This window comes from Pelobates fuscus, chromosome 7 (assembly GCF_036172605.1).
Source record: "Pelobates fuscus isolate aPelFus1 chromosome 7, aPelFus1.pri, whole genome shotgun sequence".
NCBI lineage: Eukaryota > Metazoa > Chordata > Amphibia > Anura > Pelobatidae > Pelobates > Pelobates fuscus.
Window position 1 is genome coordinate 190,814,334 of NC_086323.1, and position 13,883 is coordinate 190,828,216.

At 38.5% G+C, this 13,883-nt stretch overlaps 1 protein-coding gene across 1 annotated transcript in view; it reads left to right on the plus strand.

Moving 5' to 3' along the window:
- Positions 1 to 13,374, plus strand: part of LOC134568413 (phospholipase A2 inhibitor and Ly6/PLAUR domain-containing protein-like) — a 48,092-nt gene extending 34,718 nt beyond the window's left edge. The window contains exons 4-5 of the mRNA XM_063426993.1: positions 7,486 to 7,629; positions 13,119 to 13,374. Of these exons, the coding sequence (XP_063283063.1) occupies positions 7,486 to 7,629; positions 13,119 to 13,306 (332 nt within the window). The 3' untranslated portion in view covers positions 13,307 to 13,374. The remainder of the gene's footprint in view (positions 1 to 7,485; positions 7,630 to 13,118) is intronic.
- Positions 13,375 to 13,883: the final 509 nt, after the last annotated feature.

The window sequence follows — 13,883 nt, forward strand, 5'->3', positions numbered from 1 at the left end:
GAGAAGAGAAGTCGCCTAGGTGAAAAAGGCTAGATTACCTCACCTTTATTAAGATGAATGAGGGCGATACATTCGCTTAAAAAAGGCCTGATGAGATGAGCTGCCTTGGGCTAAAAATGGTCCACACGCTGCTGTATTTTAGCTCTGAATGACGTTTGACTTGCGTGACTTATCCGCCACCAACTAGGGTTCAAGCCGCCATGTTTTAGGGCACTTTCTGCCTGTGAAACAAACATCAATTTTTCTGGCCGCTGCTACAGCAGCGGCTGCAACAATACCAAATTTTTCAGGCATGTGTACATGCCTAATTTTTAGGCCCACTGGTGCAGCACTGTGGCTTCAAAAACCAAACCCAAAAAAAATCCTCCAAGATGGCACCAATATACCAGTGGTCTAAGCATCTTCCCACCTTGGCCTAAAAAGGAGAGGTGATTCAACAATTAAAAATCTCTGCCATTTACACGTCCACTGATAGGAGACGCGGAAGGTATTAAACTGATATGAACAATACTAAACTCACCACTCCTATCTGGTCGCACATTAGCTTGCCCGCGCAGTGCCCCAAATTTCAAGTAAGAGGACCGACCAAGCATCTTCTTCCATCTCCCTGTTACATAAATCAATGCCATATCCATAGAAATTGTAGAGAATATCCAGGATAGTTTTACAGGGCCAAATCATATCGCCTGTTGAAAGAGGTGACCTTGCTCGGGTCGCAGGTGTGCGGTTCCTAAAATGGCTGCCATATACATGTCCTCTGATAGGAGACGCGGAAGGTATTAAACTGATATGAACAATACTAAACTCACCACTCCTATCTGGTGGCACATTAGCTTGCCCGCGCAGTGCCCCAAATTTCAAGTAAGAGGACCGACCAAGCATCTTCTTCCATCTCCCTGTTACATAAATCAATGCCATATCCATAGAAATTGTAGAGAATATCCAGGATAGTTTTACAGGGCCAAATCATGTCGCCTGTTGAAAGAGGTGACCTTGCTCGGGTCCCAGGTGTGCGGTTCCTAAAATGGCTGCCATATACACGTCCACTGATAGGAAAGGCGGAAGGTATTAAACTGATATGAACATTTACTAAACTCACCACTCCGAGTGCTGTTATTAATTTAATTTTTTTGTGGTGAGGCTTTACAGGACAGAGTGCTTCTCCACGGGACATGTTAACTCACGGGCAGCTGGCTCATCAAGGAACCAGAGCAGCTTGAACGAGGTGACCTTGCTCGGGTCCCAGGTGTGCGGTTCCTAAAATGGCTGCCATATACACGTCCACTGATAGGAGACGCGGAAGGTATTAAACTGATATGAACAATACTCCACTCCTATCAGCAGGTCCGTCCCATTGTGATTTATGCCCCCCACCCACCGCGCAGGGATGGGGGCCGGGGGGGAGGAAAGCAGGCCCCCCATTGTGATTTATGGCCCCCACCCACCGCACAGGGGTGGGGGCCGAGGGGGGGAGGACAGTAGGTCCCCCCATTGTGATTTATGGCCCCCACCCACCGCGCAGGGGTTGGGGAGGACAGTAGCTCCCCCCAGTGTGTATCATGGGCTTTGAGGACAGGTGTCAATCCATACCTGCCAAGTGACCCTATGTAGGGGTAACAGTCCCTATTCTGCTCTGTGTCAGTGTGTATCATGGTCTCTGTGGACGGGGAACAGTCTCTATTCTGCTCTGTGTCAGTGTGTATCATGGTCTCTGTGGACGGGGAACAGTCTCTATTCTGCTCTGTGTCAGTGTGTATCATGGACTCTGTGGACAGGGAACAGTCTCTATTCTGCTCTGTGTCAGTGTGTATCATGGTCTCCGTGGACGGGGAACAGTCTCTATTCTGCTCTGTGTCACTGTGTATCATGGACTCTGTGGAGAGGGAACAGTCTCTATTCTGCTCTGTGTCAGTGTGTATCAGGGGCTTTGAGGACAGGTGTCAATCCATACCTGCCAAGTGACCCTATGTAGGGGGAACAGTCCCTATTCTGCTCTGTGTCAGTGTGTATCATGGTCTCTGTGGACGGGGAACAGTCTCTATTCTGCTCTGTGTCAGTGTGTATCATGGTCTCTGTGGACGGTGAACAGTCTCTATTCTACTCTGTGTCAGTGTGTATCATGGTCTCTGTGGACAGGGAACAGTCTCTATTCTGCTCTGTGTCAGTGTGTATCAGGGGCTTTGAGGACAGGTGTCAATCCATACCTGCCAAGTGACCCTATGTAGGGGGGACAGTCTCTATTCTGCTCTGTGTCAGTGTGTATCATGGTCTCTGTGGACGGGGAACAGTCCCTATTCTGCTCTGTGTCAGTGTGTATCAGGGGTTTTGAGGACAGGTGTCAATCCATATCTGCCAAGTGACCCTATGTAGGAGGAACAGTCCCTATTCTGCTCTGTGTCAGTGTGTATCAGGGGTTTTGAGGACAGGTGTCAATCCATATCTGCCAAGTGACCCTATGTAGGGGGAACAGTCCCTATTCTGCTCTGTGTCAGTGTGTATCAGGGATCATTAGGATAGGTGTCAATCCATATCTGCCAAGTGACCCTATGTAGGGGGAACAGTCCCTATTCTGCTCTGTGTCAGTGTGTATCAGGGATTTGACAATCTTTATTCAGATTCAAAAATTACAATTCCAGGAAAAATGTAACAAACATTTACAAGAACATGTTATGCACATAATAGAAACAACGTGAACCTCTTTAAAGCCACAAACTTAAGACAAAAAATACGTACACACAATGTGTAAGGGTTTGAAAGAATATTCTGAATCCTTACATGTTTACTTTATCGTTTGTTTGATTTTTGTGAACCATATATAAACTACAAGCAGCGTGAAAACTATAAAAACTCAAGTGGCCATGCTGATCAAATTAAATAGTATGCTTTACACAGCGTATAAGGGTGATGTCACAGCACAACGGGAATCTAACAGGGGAAGAGGTGAAAGTCATCCTCCCACGACCCCGCCATATCTGCCAAGTGACCCTATGTAGGGGTAACAGTCTCTATTCTGCTCTGTGTCAGTGTGTATCATGGTCTCTGAGGACGGGGAACAGTCTCTATTCTGCTCTGTGTCAGTGTGTATCAGGGGCTTTGAGGACAGGTGTCAATGTTAGGTGATTTCTGCCCTTTATGGATTAAAAGCAGACTCTGCATCAACTGTGTAATTTTCCATGGGAGTTTTGCCATGGATCCCCCTCCGGCAAGCCACAGTCCAGGTGTTAGTCCCCTTGAAACAACTTTTCCATCACTTTTGTGGCCAGAAAGAGTCCCTGTTGGTTTTAAAATTCGCCTGCCCATTGAAGTCAATGGCGGTTCGCGCGGTTCGCCGGTTCGCGAACATTTGCGGAAGTTCGCGTTCGCCGTTCGCGAACCGAAAATTTCGGGTTCGCGACAACACTAATCATAACCTTTTTCAATAAATTTATTCTTCATCATATTCGCCTGAATTGTAAAGGTATTAGCATCGGAGCAGTTCCTCTTCAGTCTAAGGAATTGGCTTTTAGGGATACTATCAAGCCAGCTCCTATAGTGTCAGCTGTCTGTTCCAATAAAATTGTTAACATGAACCGGTTTAAAATGGGTTTTTGTGTTTATTTCCTTATCTTGGATAAAAATATCCAGATCTAAAAAAGTCACGTTGGTCTGACTTAAATCTGCTTTTAAAACTATACCATCATTATTCTTATTTAAAAAATCTAAAAAAAGTCTAGCTGTAGAAATTGCACCTTTCCATATAAAAAGGAGAACATATTTTTGATATCTGAGGTTGGGTCTCTTGTAAGTTTAACATATGTTTTTATGTCACTCAGTTGTCTAAAAGCCTCCTCTTCATACATTTCTGTAGATAAAATTACTAAACCTCCCCCCTTATCCGCTGGTTTTATAACAATAGTATCATCGTTTTGTAACTCTTTAAGGCTTTCTCTTTCCCTTTTTGATAGGTTATTTTTATCTCCTATATGTTTTTCACTCACGATGATACTATTGTTATAAAACCAGCGGATAAGGGGGGAGGTTTAGTAATTTTATTTAAATATGTTAGAGAAATTTCTGAATCAAGGTAAGGAGAAGAATGTATGGAGTATGGATGAATATAACTATTTAAATAAGAAATTTCCAAAGATACCGGTCATATACTTCCTACCGAAGATTCATAAAGACATTGAAAGACCACCGGGAAGACCTATTGTCTCCGGGATAGATTCCATCTTATCAAATATGTCAGAATATATAGATATCATGCTACAACCTTATGTAAAATTGTCCCGATCCTATCTTAAGGATACTATGGACCTACTTAATAAATTAGAATCAATAAAGTGGGAGGATGAATTTACACTCATAACTTGTGACGTACAGTCTCTATCCACTATCATTGAACATACAAGAGGCTGTAAAGCTGTAAAAACTATTCTAGAGAGACATAATAAGATGAGAGAAGAACAGATACATTTTATAATTGAAGGTATCTTTTTAATTCTAAATAATAACTTTTTTTGGTTCAAAGATTCGTTCTACCTACAAAAAAACGGCACAGCGATGGGGACAGGTTCGCGCCCAGCTATGCCAACCTCTTCATAACTGAATGGGAAGAGAGAATGGTATGGAGTGGACATAGCTGGGTGGGGAGCCTGGTGGCCTATTTTCGCTATATTGACGATCTCCTTTTTATATGGAAAGGTGCAATTTCTACAGCTAGACTTTTTTTTAGATTTTTTAAATAAGAATAATGATGGTATAGTTTTAAAAGCAGATTTAAGTCAGAACAACGTGACTTTTTTAGATCTGGATATTTTTATCCAAGATAAGGAAATAAACACAAAAACCCATTTTAAACTGGTTCATGTTAACAATTTTATTGGAACAGACAGCTGCCACTATAGGAGCTGGCTTGATAGTATCCCTAAAAGCCAATTCCTTAGACTGAAGAGGAACTGTTCCGATGCTAATACCTTTAAAATTCAGGTGAATATGATGAAGAATAAATTTATTGAAAAAGGTTATGATAAAGAGAAAATAGATAAAACTATAGAAAATATTACAAACACAGATAGAAAAGATCTCTTAACCCAAAATAAGGACCCAATAAACACTAAAAATAATGGGAAAGATTTTGTATTACCTATTGTCTTGGACTATAATAATAAAAATAAACAACTAAAAAAAATAATTAGAAATAACTGGCATTTATTGAAAGAAAGACCCTATATTAGGAAAAATTATTCCAGACCAGCCAAGAATTGTATTTAGAGGAGCCCCTAACCTGAAAATGCAACTCACACAAAATTACACAAAACAAAAAAAGTCTGAAGTTATAAATAATTTTATGAAACATAAGAATGGATTTTTTAAATGCAATTGCTGCGTAGCTTGTAAAAAAACTAGAAAAATTGATCGGTATATTTATAATTTTAAATCAAATAACACAGATAAAAGTTACAGTATTAAAAACACAATTACATGCATGAGCAAAAATTTGATATATTTATTAGAATGCCCATGTGGACTACAATATGTAGGAAGAACTATAAGACCGTTGAAGATCAGGATTGGGGAACATTGTAGAAACATAGAAAAAGGACTAAAATTGGTATCCTCACATTTTGAGCTACATGGTAATTATCCACGGCACCTAAAATTTATGGGCATTTCAAAATTATCACAGCACTGGAGAGGTGGTGATATAATTAATAAATTGGGCAAGAAAGAAATGGAGTGGGTCTATTTTTTAGACACACTACACCCTAAAGGTCTAAATGCAGAGTTTGATCTTTTTAATTTTTTATAATAAATATTAAAATGTTTTTATACTCATTTTTTATACTAGGTTTTACATACTCTGCATATTTATATACTACCTTTATTGTTGATACACCACCTCCCCTTTTGTACCACTTTAAGATCTTTAATGCATGTGCTTGGTTCACTGTTTGTATAATATTTTTATAATATTGACTACTTTGTATGGACATCTATGCATGCTTATTTTATGGTATGTAATACTTTGCACTTATTTCTATTTTTCTGTAGATAATTTTATGATATTTATAATATGTTGGCTATCTTTTTAAATATATGCTTCACTAATTCTAATTATATGCTTTACTTGTTTTTCATACCATTATGCTAATTACAGAATTATTTATTTGTTTATTTTTTATTTGTATTGTATCCTATATCGGCAATTTGCCGAACTACAATTCCCATGAATAGTAGACTGTGTTATGTCACTTCCCGGTGATGAAACTATGCTTACGTGATAGTGGACAACTGGACATTGCAAACTACATGCCCCACAGAACATCAGGAGATACGCTGACGTCATTTCCGGGAGCCGCACACAACATGAACAGAGGGACACTACATATCCCAGCAGGCCACGAGAAGACGCGATGACGTCACTTCCGGGCGATACACGCGACCCGGAAGTAGGAAGCAAAATGACATCAGGATCTTATTACAGCAATCAGGGACACCTATATAAAGAAGGTTTTATCAAATCTTGGACTTATTACTTCTGAAGAAGCCCTAGACTGGGCGAAACACGTTAAGTAAGAAATTTATATTCACCTTGTTTATTATGCTAATACTTTTATCAAAATAAAGTTATAGTTTTTTACTACTTTATTTTTTTGTTCCTGATACATCTGAATCCTCACTAATATCCCCTGGTGGGGATTATACCACCACATGCTGTACATACCAGAGCAGGATATTTGCTCTGAAATTTATAAGTAGGATACTTTTCCTTTATTTATCACTGATTAATAGACATACTATACCATTGGAGTTTATTTTTATCTTTACATATACCACTGTGGAGGATTGGACACCGTACCTACCACCATTTGATATCCCGAGACGGGGATTGTACCGTCTAGGCGCTATACGGCAGAGCTCTCAGTAGCTCTGCAAAGTGTGAGTGAGTATTTTATAAGTTTTTACACACTCTTATTTTGCCAGACATATTGCACTATTATTGTTCTGTATTTTTTTTATTGAAGGTTCTATACATCCCTAACTATAGGATTATCTGTATGTATACTTTTTAATCATTACTTGCACTTTTTGGGCGCGGTATACCACTTCTGTTTTCTTTGATGTGCCTACTTGCGGCAAGACGCAATTTTAGGTTTAAAGCCTCCCTTATACTAATATGGGTGTCATACTGACCCCCCCAAACGCTTTATTTATTTAACTATTAAATGTAGCTATGCTATGTGTGCAGGCTTAGGGGACACATTATTTTCTACCTCAACTGGCACAGATTTAATTACCCATTCCGTGCACTGTACAGAATGTCAGCAGTGGAGCAATACTGCTAAAAATAAGTCTAGTGGAACAATAGCTGAGCTCCATGTCCTTGCTATAGACGTGACCCCATTTGCACTGGTGATAGTTCCACCCTGAACCATTTTGTAGTTGTGTAGCTGTCATGACTTGTATGAGTTTTATTGATCATTTTGTTTTCTTTTTTTTTAGTACCGCCATACGATAATTCATATTTGAACGGGAGGACTTGTCCATCATGTGTGTCCTTTATGGAAACAGACTGTAATTCAGGTTTATACAAGAACTGTACTGGGTCAGAGACGTATTGTCTCTATGAATCTGTGAAGATAACAGGTATATAATTTATTGACTATAAGCATAGGAGCTTATGAAGAATTGTGCACACTACCAACACTAGAATCAACACACAGATTAGAGTGGTGTCCAAATGTGAACTCACTGAGAAAATGCTGCCTCTCTTAAGATAACCCAAATGAGACAAGGTGGGCACACTCGACTAAACGACAAAATAGCCACAGGAGAAGGCTAATACAATAAGTACTGGGTGCTCACCCACATAAGGCTCTATCCCCTGAAGAACCCAAAATACATAACAATGTGAATAGAGTAAGGAGCACAACCATAAATCTTTATATATATGAAAAAATCTTTATTAAATGGGTATATACTATAGGACTGTCTCTTTAAATATTATCAACAAAGATACAAAGTCATGCTATTATAAAGCATTTACCAGAAAATAAATTGTTTTAGACATATATAAACGCGCAATGCGTGATATATAAATGAAAGAAGTATCATGCAAACAGACCACTGTAATACTAGTATAATCAAAACCCAGACATATAAAAAATGCAAAAAACCATACCAAGTTCAGTGAGAAGCAGGGACAGAGTCAATCAAAAAAAAAACAACGTTTCGGCTGAAAAGCCTTTGACTTCCTCAGGAGGTTACTTTTACTTCTTCCTTGTACCGACGATGGTTTATACTTAAAGTGCAATTAAATATAAATAAAAAATTGTAAACTATTTGATGATTTAGCAGCTACCATACTGTGGTGTTTAATTCCCCCCAAAACAAATAGAAAACAGACTGCTGTATAAAATAATAAAATGTGGAACACTATATTAATTAAGTGCAATAGATAATATATTCAGTAATAGTGGTGATATTACTTGTAGAAAAAAATAAAATATGCTCAATGTCACATGCAGTCATCGCAACACCCACAAATTTTGTAGTTTTTTTTTTTTTTTTGCTTGTGGGCCAAAGCAGTATTTTGTCTGAACAGCCATAGATTTTTAAATCGGACTCAGCATACTTCATTAATATTGTGACGGACGGCCTGGCACCCCAACTCGGTGCCTCCACTAATCGATGCTTCCTAGTAAGCCTTGAGTACCATAAGCACCGCACCAGACACCATCAGTACCGTAGCCCCTTAGCCGCCGCAGCTTGGCTGGGGTCTCGCCATCCCTTCTCACCCTGGACCAAAGTACTGGATCCAGCTCTAGAGAGTATAGCAGGATAGCTCTTACAAGAGCTAGTGATATTATAGCCAGTATAGCAATCCAAAGCAGGTATAGCTGTTTACTTACAAGCACGAGACAAGGCTCTGTGTTGAGGGTGAAGTGAACCGTGTTTAATAAGAGCTGTAACGGCTACCCCAGTGGAGAAGGGGTATCAGCCGTTGGAGATGTCCTTCTTCCTGGCAAGATTCTGTGCAGTAATGGAGTAGCCTTCTTTCTATCAGCTGGATCCAAGTAGAAAGAGCGAGATAGAGCTCTTAAAAGAGCTAGTGATTAGCTGAGCAGGTTCCCTTTCAATAACAAGACAAAGCTACCTTTTGAAGGGTAAAGTAGAACTGAGGTTTAATTACAGGTACTCTCCTTTTATGTGGTGCTCCCATGCAAGGGAGACACCCACAACCAATTAGACGTTAACCAATCAAACAGTGGTTACAACCCACAGATTTCCTCCCCCCTTGGCAGATATTTGAGTTTCTTACTGTTTCTACTCAGTTATCTCCAAGCTAAAACTTATACTTTTTATGCATTTTTATAACTTTCTGATTTTTCATCACACAGCAATAAAACTTATATTTTTATGAACAACACAACTTGGGGAAAAACATATAAAAAAATTGTATAAATCCGTTCAGGGGTTCCAGAAATATTAAAAAGTCTCTTTGGACCGACTGCACGCCTGTTTGCATGCCCAAAACAGTTCCACAAATTCATGCTGTGCGGTCGGTCTATTTCTGCCCTGAAAAATAACAAAGTCCCATCCGAAGGTGGCGTTCAAATAGTTGAACGCACTTCGACTTCTGTCGAAGTGTCGAAGTGAAACCAGGGTGGTGTTTCCGTGGTGTTCAATTGTCTACTGGAGGTCTATTTTACACCCAAAATGACAAAGTCCCATTCGAACGTGTGTTCGAATCTTCAAACGGGACTTAGTCTCCAGCCGCAGTGTCGAACCGTAGGGGAAGGTACAGGTCAGCGGTGTTCGTTCAAATGTGTGGGCGATTTCCGTTCCAGGGATTTGACGGCACACACCGCTGACCGCATTCGACTGGATTAAAATGGCCACCGCCACGTGTTCGACTGTCTAATGGCGGCCACTTCGACTACTTCGGCTGTATCTGACGTGCCATATCGAAGTACCAATCCTTTGTACAGTTAAAGGGCCAGACATAGTCTTTGTTCTTTAGGTACAGGCAATGTGGATGATGATGATGATAAAAACAAACAAAAGGTAGAGGTTCCCAGGCAACATGGTAGGGGGTTGTTACAGGAGCCACACCTGGCATTATATGCAAGTCCCCATGCAAGAGGTTTTCCATTACGTGATCCAGGTGCATTCCCCACTGGACCTGAGAGGGGACTATGACAAAGTATACACTGTAATGACATTGGCTCTAGGGTCCAGGACACTTCCACACAACAGGGTAATCCCTCCCCTGTGCCTGAAAGATAGTTATTTGAGTACACAAACATATAATTTAATTATCTCTCACTACCAGAAACATGCAATACAACAACACCCCAAAAGTACCCCTGAAACACATGGAAACCCCACAAAGATCAAATCCACTGATAGCCCCAATCTGACGGCCAACATATCCAAAAATCACCCAGATCAGTTTAGGGGTTCGGGTTTACCATGGAAGTCATAATCTTGACCGACCGTGCACATGATCCTATGCCCAAAACAGTTTCAGGAAATCAGGGCTAACGGTTGGTCTCTCTTTCTGGAGTACAAAAGTACATAAATCACATAAGGTTTTTGAAGGGCACATAGTCTTTTGGCAGGAGGCTGGCAGGCAGGCCCCTCCAAGAACACATGGTAGAGGCATTTCTGCCACAAATACTATTCAGCCTTAAGATAAGTTATCAAAATATACCTGTTCTAAGTTCCTATGAGTTTCATGTACCAAAATCTACTACTTTAACTCATGTACCAAAAGTTTCTACTTATGTCCGGGTATAAACATGGAACAAATACACTTATTTTTCACCAAATGTGTTCATGTCTCACCTCTGCCCCATCACAATAAATTTAATATACAAAAATATGGGTAGTGTTTGCACTCAATTACTAGGTGGTGCTGGTATTTAGAGGTATTCCCCCTTCTATAACCTCAACAATGTGAAATCCAAAAAGTAATAAATAAAATACCGCACTCAAAATTATTGTATCAAAAGTAAATAGATAAATCAGGTATGATTTAGTATGCAAAAAATAATTTAATAGAATATATACTTGTAATCAAAATTCATATATGTACACACAAAAGTCTGATGATCTCATTCATTATTTTAAAATTCATCCACTGCACTGAATACTCAAACACTTGATTATAGAAATATGGTCTAGAAATCAATCCTTGAAATTCATTAGTTTGAAATCACTGTGATAATACAGAAACTGCATTAAGGTCAGTCCTTAATCAAATTCATTAATATGACACTTCTATCCCCACATCTAAGGCTATGCATAGCAATCTATTTGTGCACAGTCCTGATGGATCCAATCTTTGCAAAAATTAATGTATATACAAAAAACTAAAAAGCACAATGAGAAAAAAATGAAAAAAAGCAGAAAAAGGAAAGAAAAAATTATGTGGAAAAAGTGAAAAATTATGAGAAAAAAGAAAAATATGAAAAAATAAAAAAATGAAAAAAAGTCCTTTGCAAAGTCACTATATACGTGTATAGTATGTCTATGGTTGGATCTCACCACTTGTTGTGTTGCAGTTCAAATTTTCAATTATATGCTACAAGTTATTAGCTGTCCAGGTAGGTTCTGTTGATGTAAGCATTTCTTTATAGAGCAGCTGGATAAAGTTCCGGATAGCTGAACGTGTTCGTCGGGCGAGATAGACCTCAGACGGCTGGATAGAGTACCGGATAGCTGAATTGCTTTCCTCGGGCTGCGCGCTCGGGATGTGAAGTCCCTTCAATGGCCCTAGTTTCTCTCCTGGGAAACTCTTGTTAAATGCCGATTCCGGCGGTAAACACGCCTTCCACTTCTGCGTGGATGTGATGACGTCATCCTAATACGGAACGTCATGCGTACTATGAAATAAACTTTATTAACATTTTGACAATAATGTTAAATGTACCAGATCTATTGTTTGATGTTATACAGATGACAATTATGAATATTATAGACTCTATGCCACTAAATACAAAGAAGAAAAGAATATATACACAAACACATAATAATAAAAACCTGGATGAAACGCTTGTACCAGGATGAAGACATCTCCAAAAAATGTTAAAACATAAAAACTAATAAAATGGAAGAATATAACCAGAAGAATATGTTATATTGCATGTTGCTATATTAGTTCACTAATGAAAAACAAAGAACTGCTCCTAGCTGAAAATTACCTAAAGTGAAATACTTAAAGGGTAATTATGTTACATACCTAATGTTCAAAGGACTACTATTACGTCTTGGTTTAAGGTGGTTCAGTAATTGCTCACCTGTAGCAGGGTGTCAGGGGTTACAAAAGAAAAATAATAATTAATAATAATAAAAAAAATTAATAAAAAAAAACTTGTAGCATATAATTGAAAATTTGAACTGCAAACAACAAGTGGTGAGATCCAACCATAGACATACTATACACGTATATAGTGACTTTGCAAAGGACTTTTTTTTTCATTTTTTCATTTTTTCATATTTTTCCTTTTTCTCATAATTTTTCACTTTTTCCACATAAATTTTTCTTTCCTTTTTCTGCTTTTTTTCATTTTTTTCTCGTTGTGCTTTTTAGTTTTTTGTATATACATTAATTTTTGCAAAGATTGGATCCATCAGGACTGTGCACAAATAGATTGCTATGCATAGCCTTAGATGTGGGGATAGAAGTGTCATATTAATGAATTTGATTAAGGACTGACCTTAATGCAGTTTCTGTATTATCACAGTGATTTCAAACTAATGAATTTCAAGGCTTGATTTCTAGACCATATTTCTATAATCAAGTGTTTGAGTATTCAGTGCAGTGGATGAATTTTCAAATAATGAATGAGATCATCAGACTTTTGTGTGAACATATATGAATTTTGATTACAAGTATATATTCTATTAAATTATTTTTTGCATACTAAATCATACCTGATTTATCTATTTACTTTTGATACAATAATTTTGAGTGCGGTATTTTATTTATTACTTTTTGGATTTCACAATAAATTTAATATTGACTTTTCATCATGCTGTGTCTGTACCCCACGAGACTTCTATCAACCACTGTCAATGGAATAAGTAATTATTATAATTCTTTTTACTCCTCTCTACCTTGTTTTTAGGTGGACAGAATACTATTAAAACAGCACTACGAGGCTGTGCCACAAAAAGCATGTGCGATCTCGGAGACCGAACTACAAAAAATAATGGAATAACAACAACCGTAAAAGTTTCCTGCCGCAGTGGATCAGCTGAAACGCTCTATTCATCCTTATTTCTCTGGGGGATTGCTATCATTCGTTTGATATGAATTAATCTGTCTCAATAGACCTGCTTTAAAGAAATAATAGATAATAAAGATGAAGCGAAAGTTAAGAATCACATTTTATTGTTTATGTAAAATCAGGTATCATATAGTGCTGTGTAATAGCACTTTATGAAACAATCCTTACCTCGTTTAGTTTATTATTCATTATGATTCCTAATTCTCGTCAGACACTCGTTTCTAGAATACATTTTACCATCTGCTTCTTTCTCTCCAAAATTAAAATCTACCTCAGCTAATAGCTGGAAACTCTCCAAATACACTATATGCATATCAAACTCTGAAGGACGTCTCCAACCATCTCGACAATCAATAAAATAACAAGTTCAAGACATGCAATAGTACAATAAATACATATTTATATAAATAATGCACATGCATAATTCAAAATTAACAGAACATAAAGTAATTGTGGCGGGACTGCTGCCTATCCATGAATTGCCTGTGTTATCCTATGTGTGTCCCCCCCTAGTATTTCGTGAAATATGTCCACTCCCCGTTCGGGAGGCCTTCCTCGAAGAGAACTAATTCGCCTCCCGAACGGGCACCACCCCTATACCTC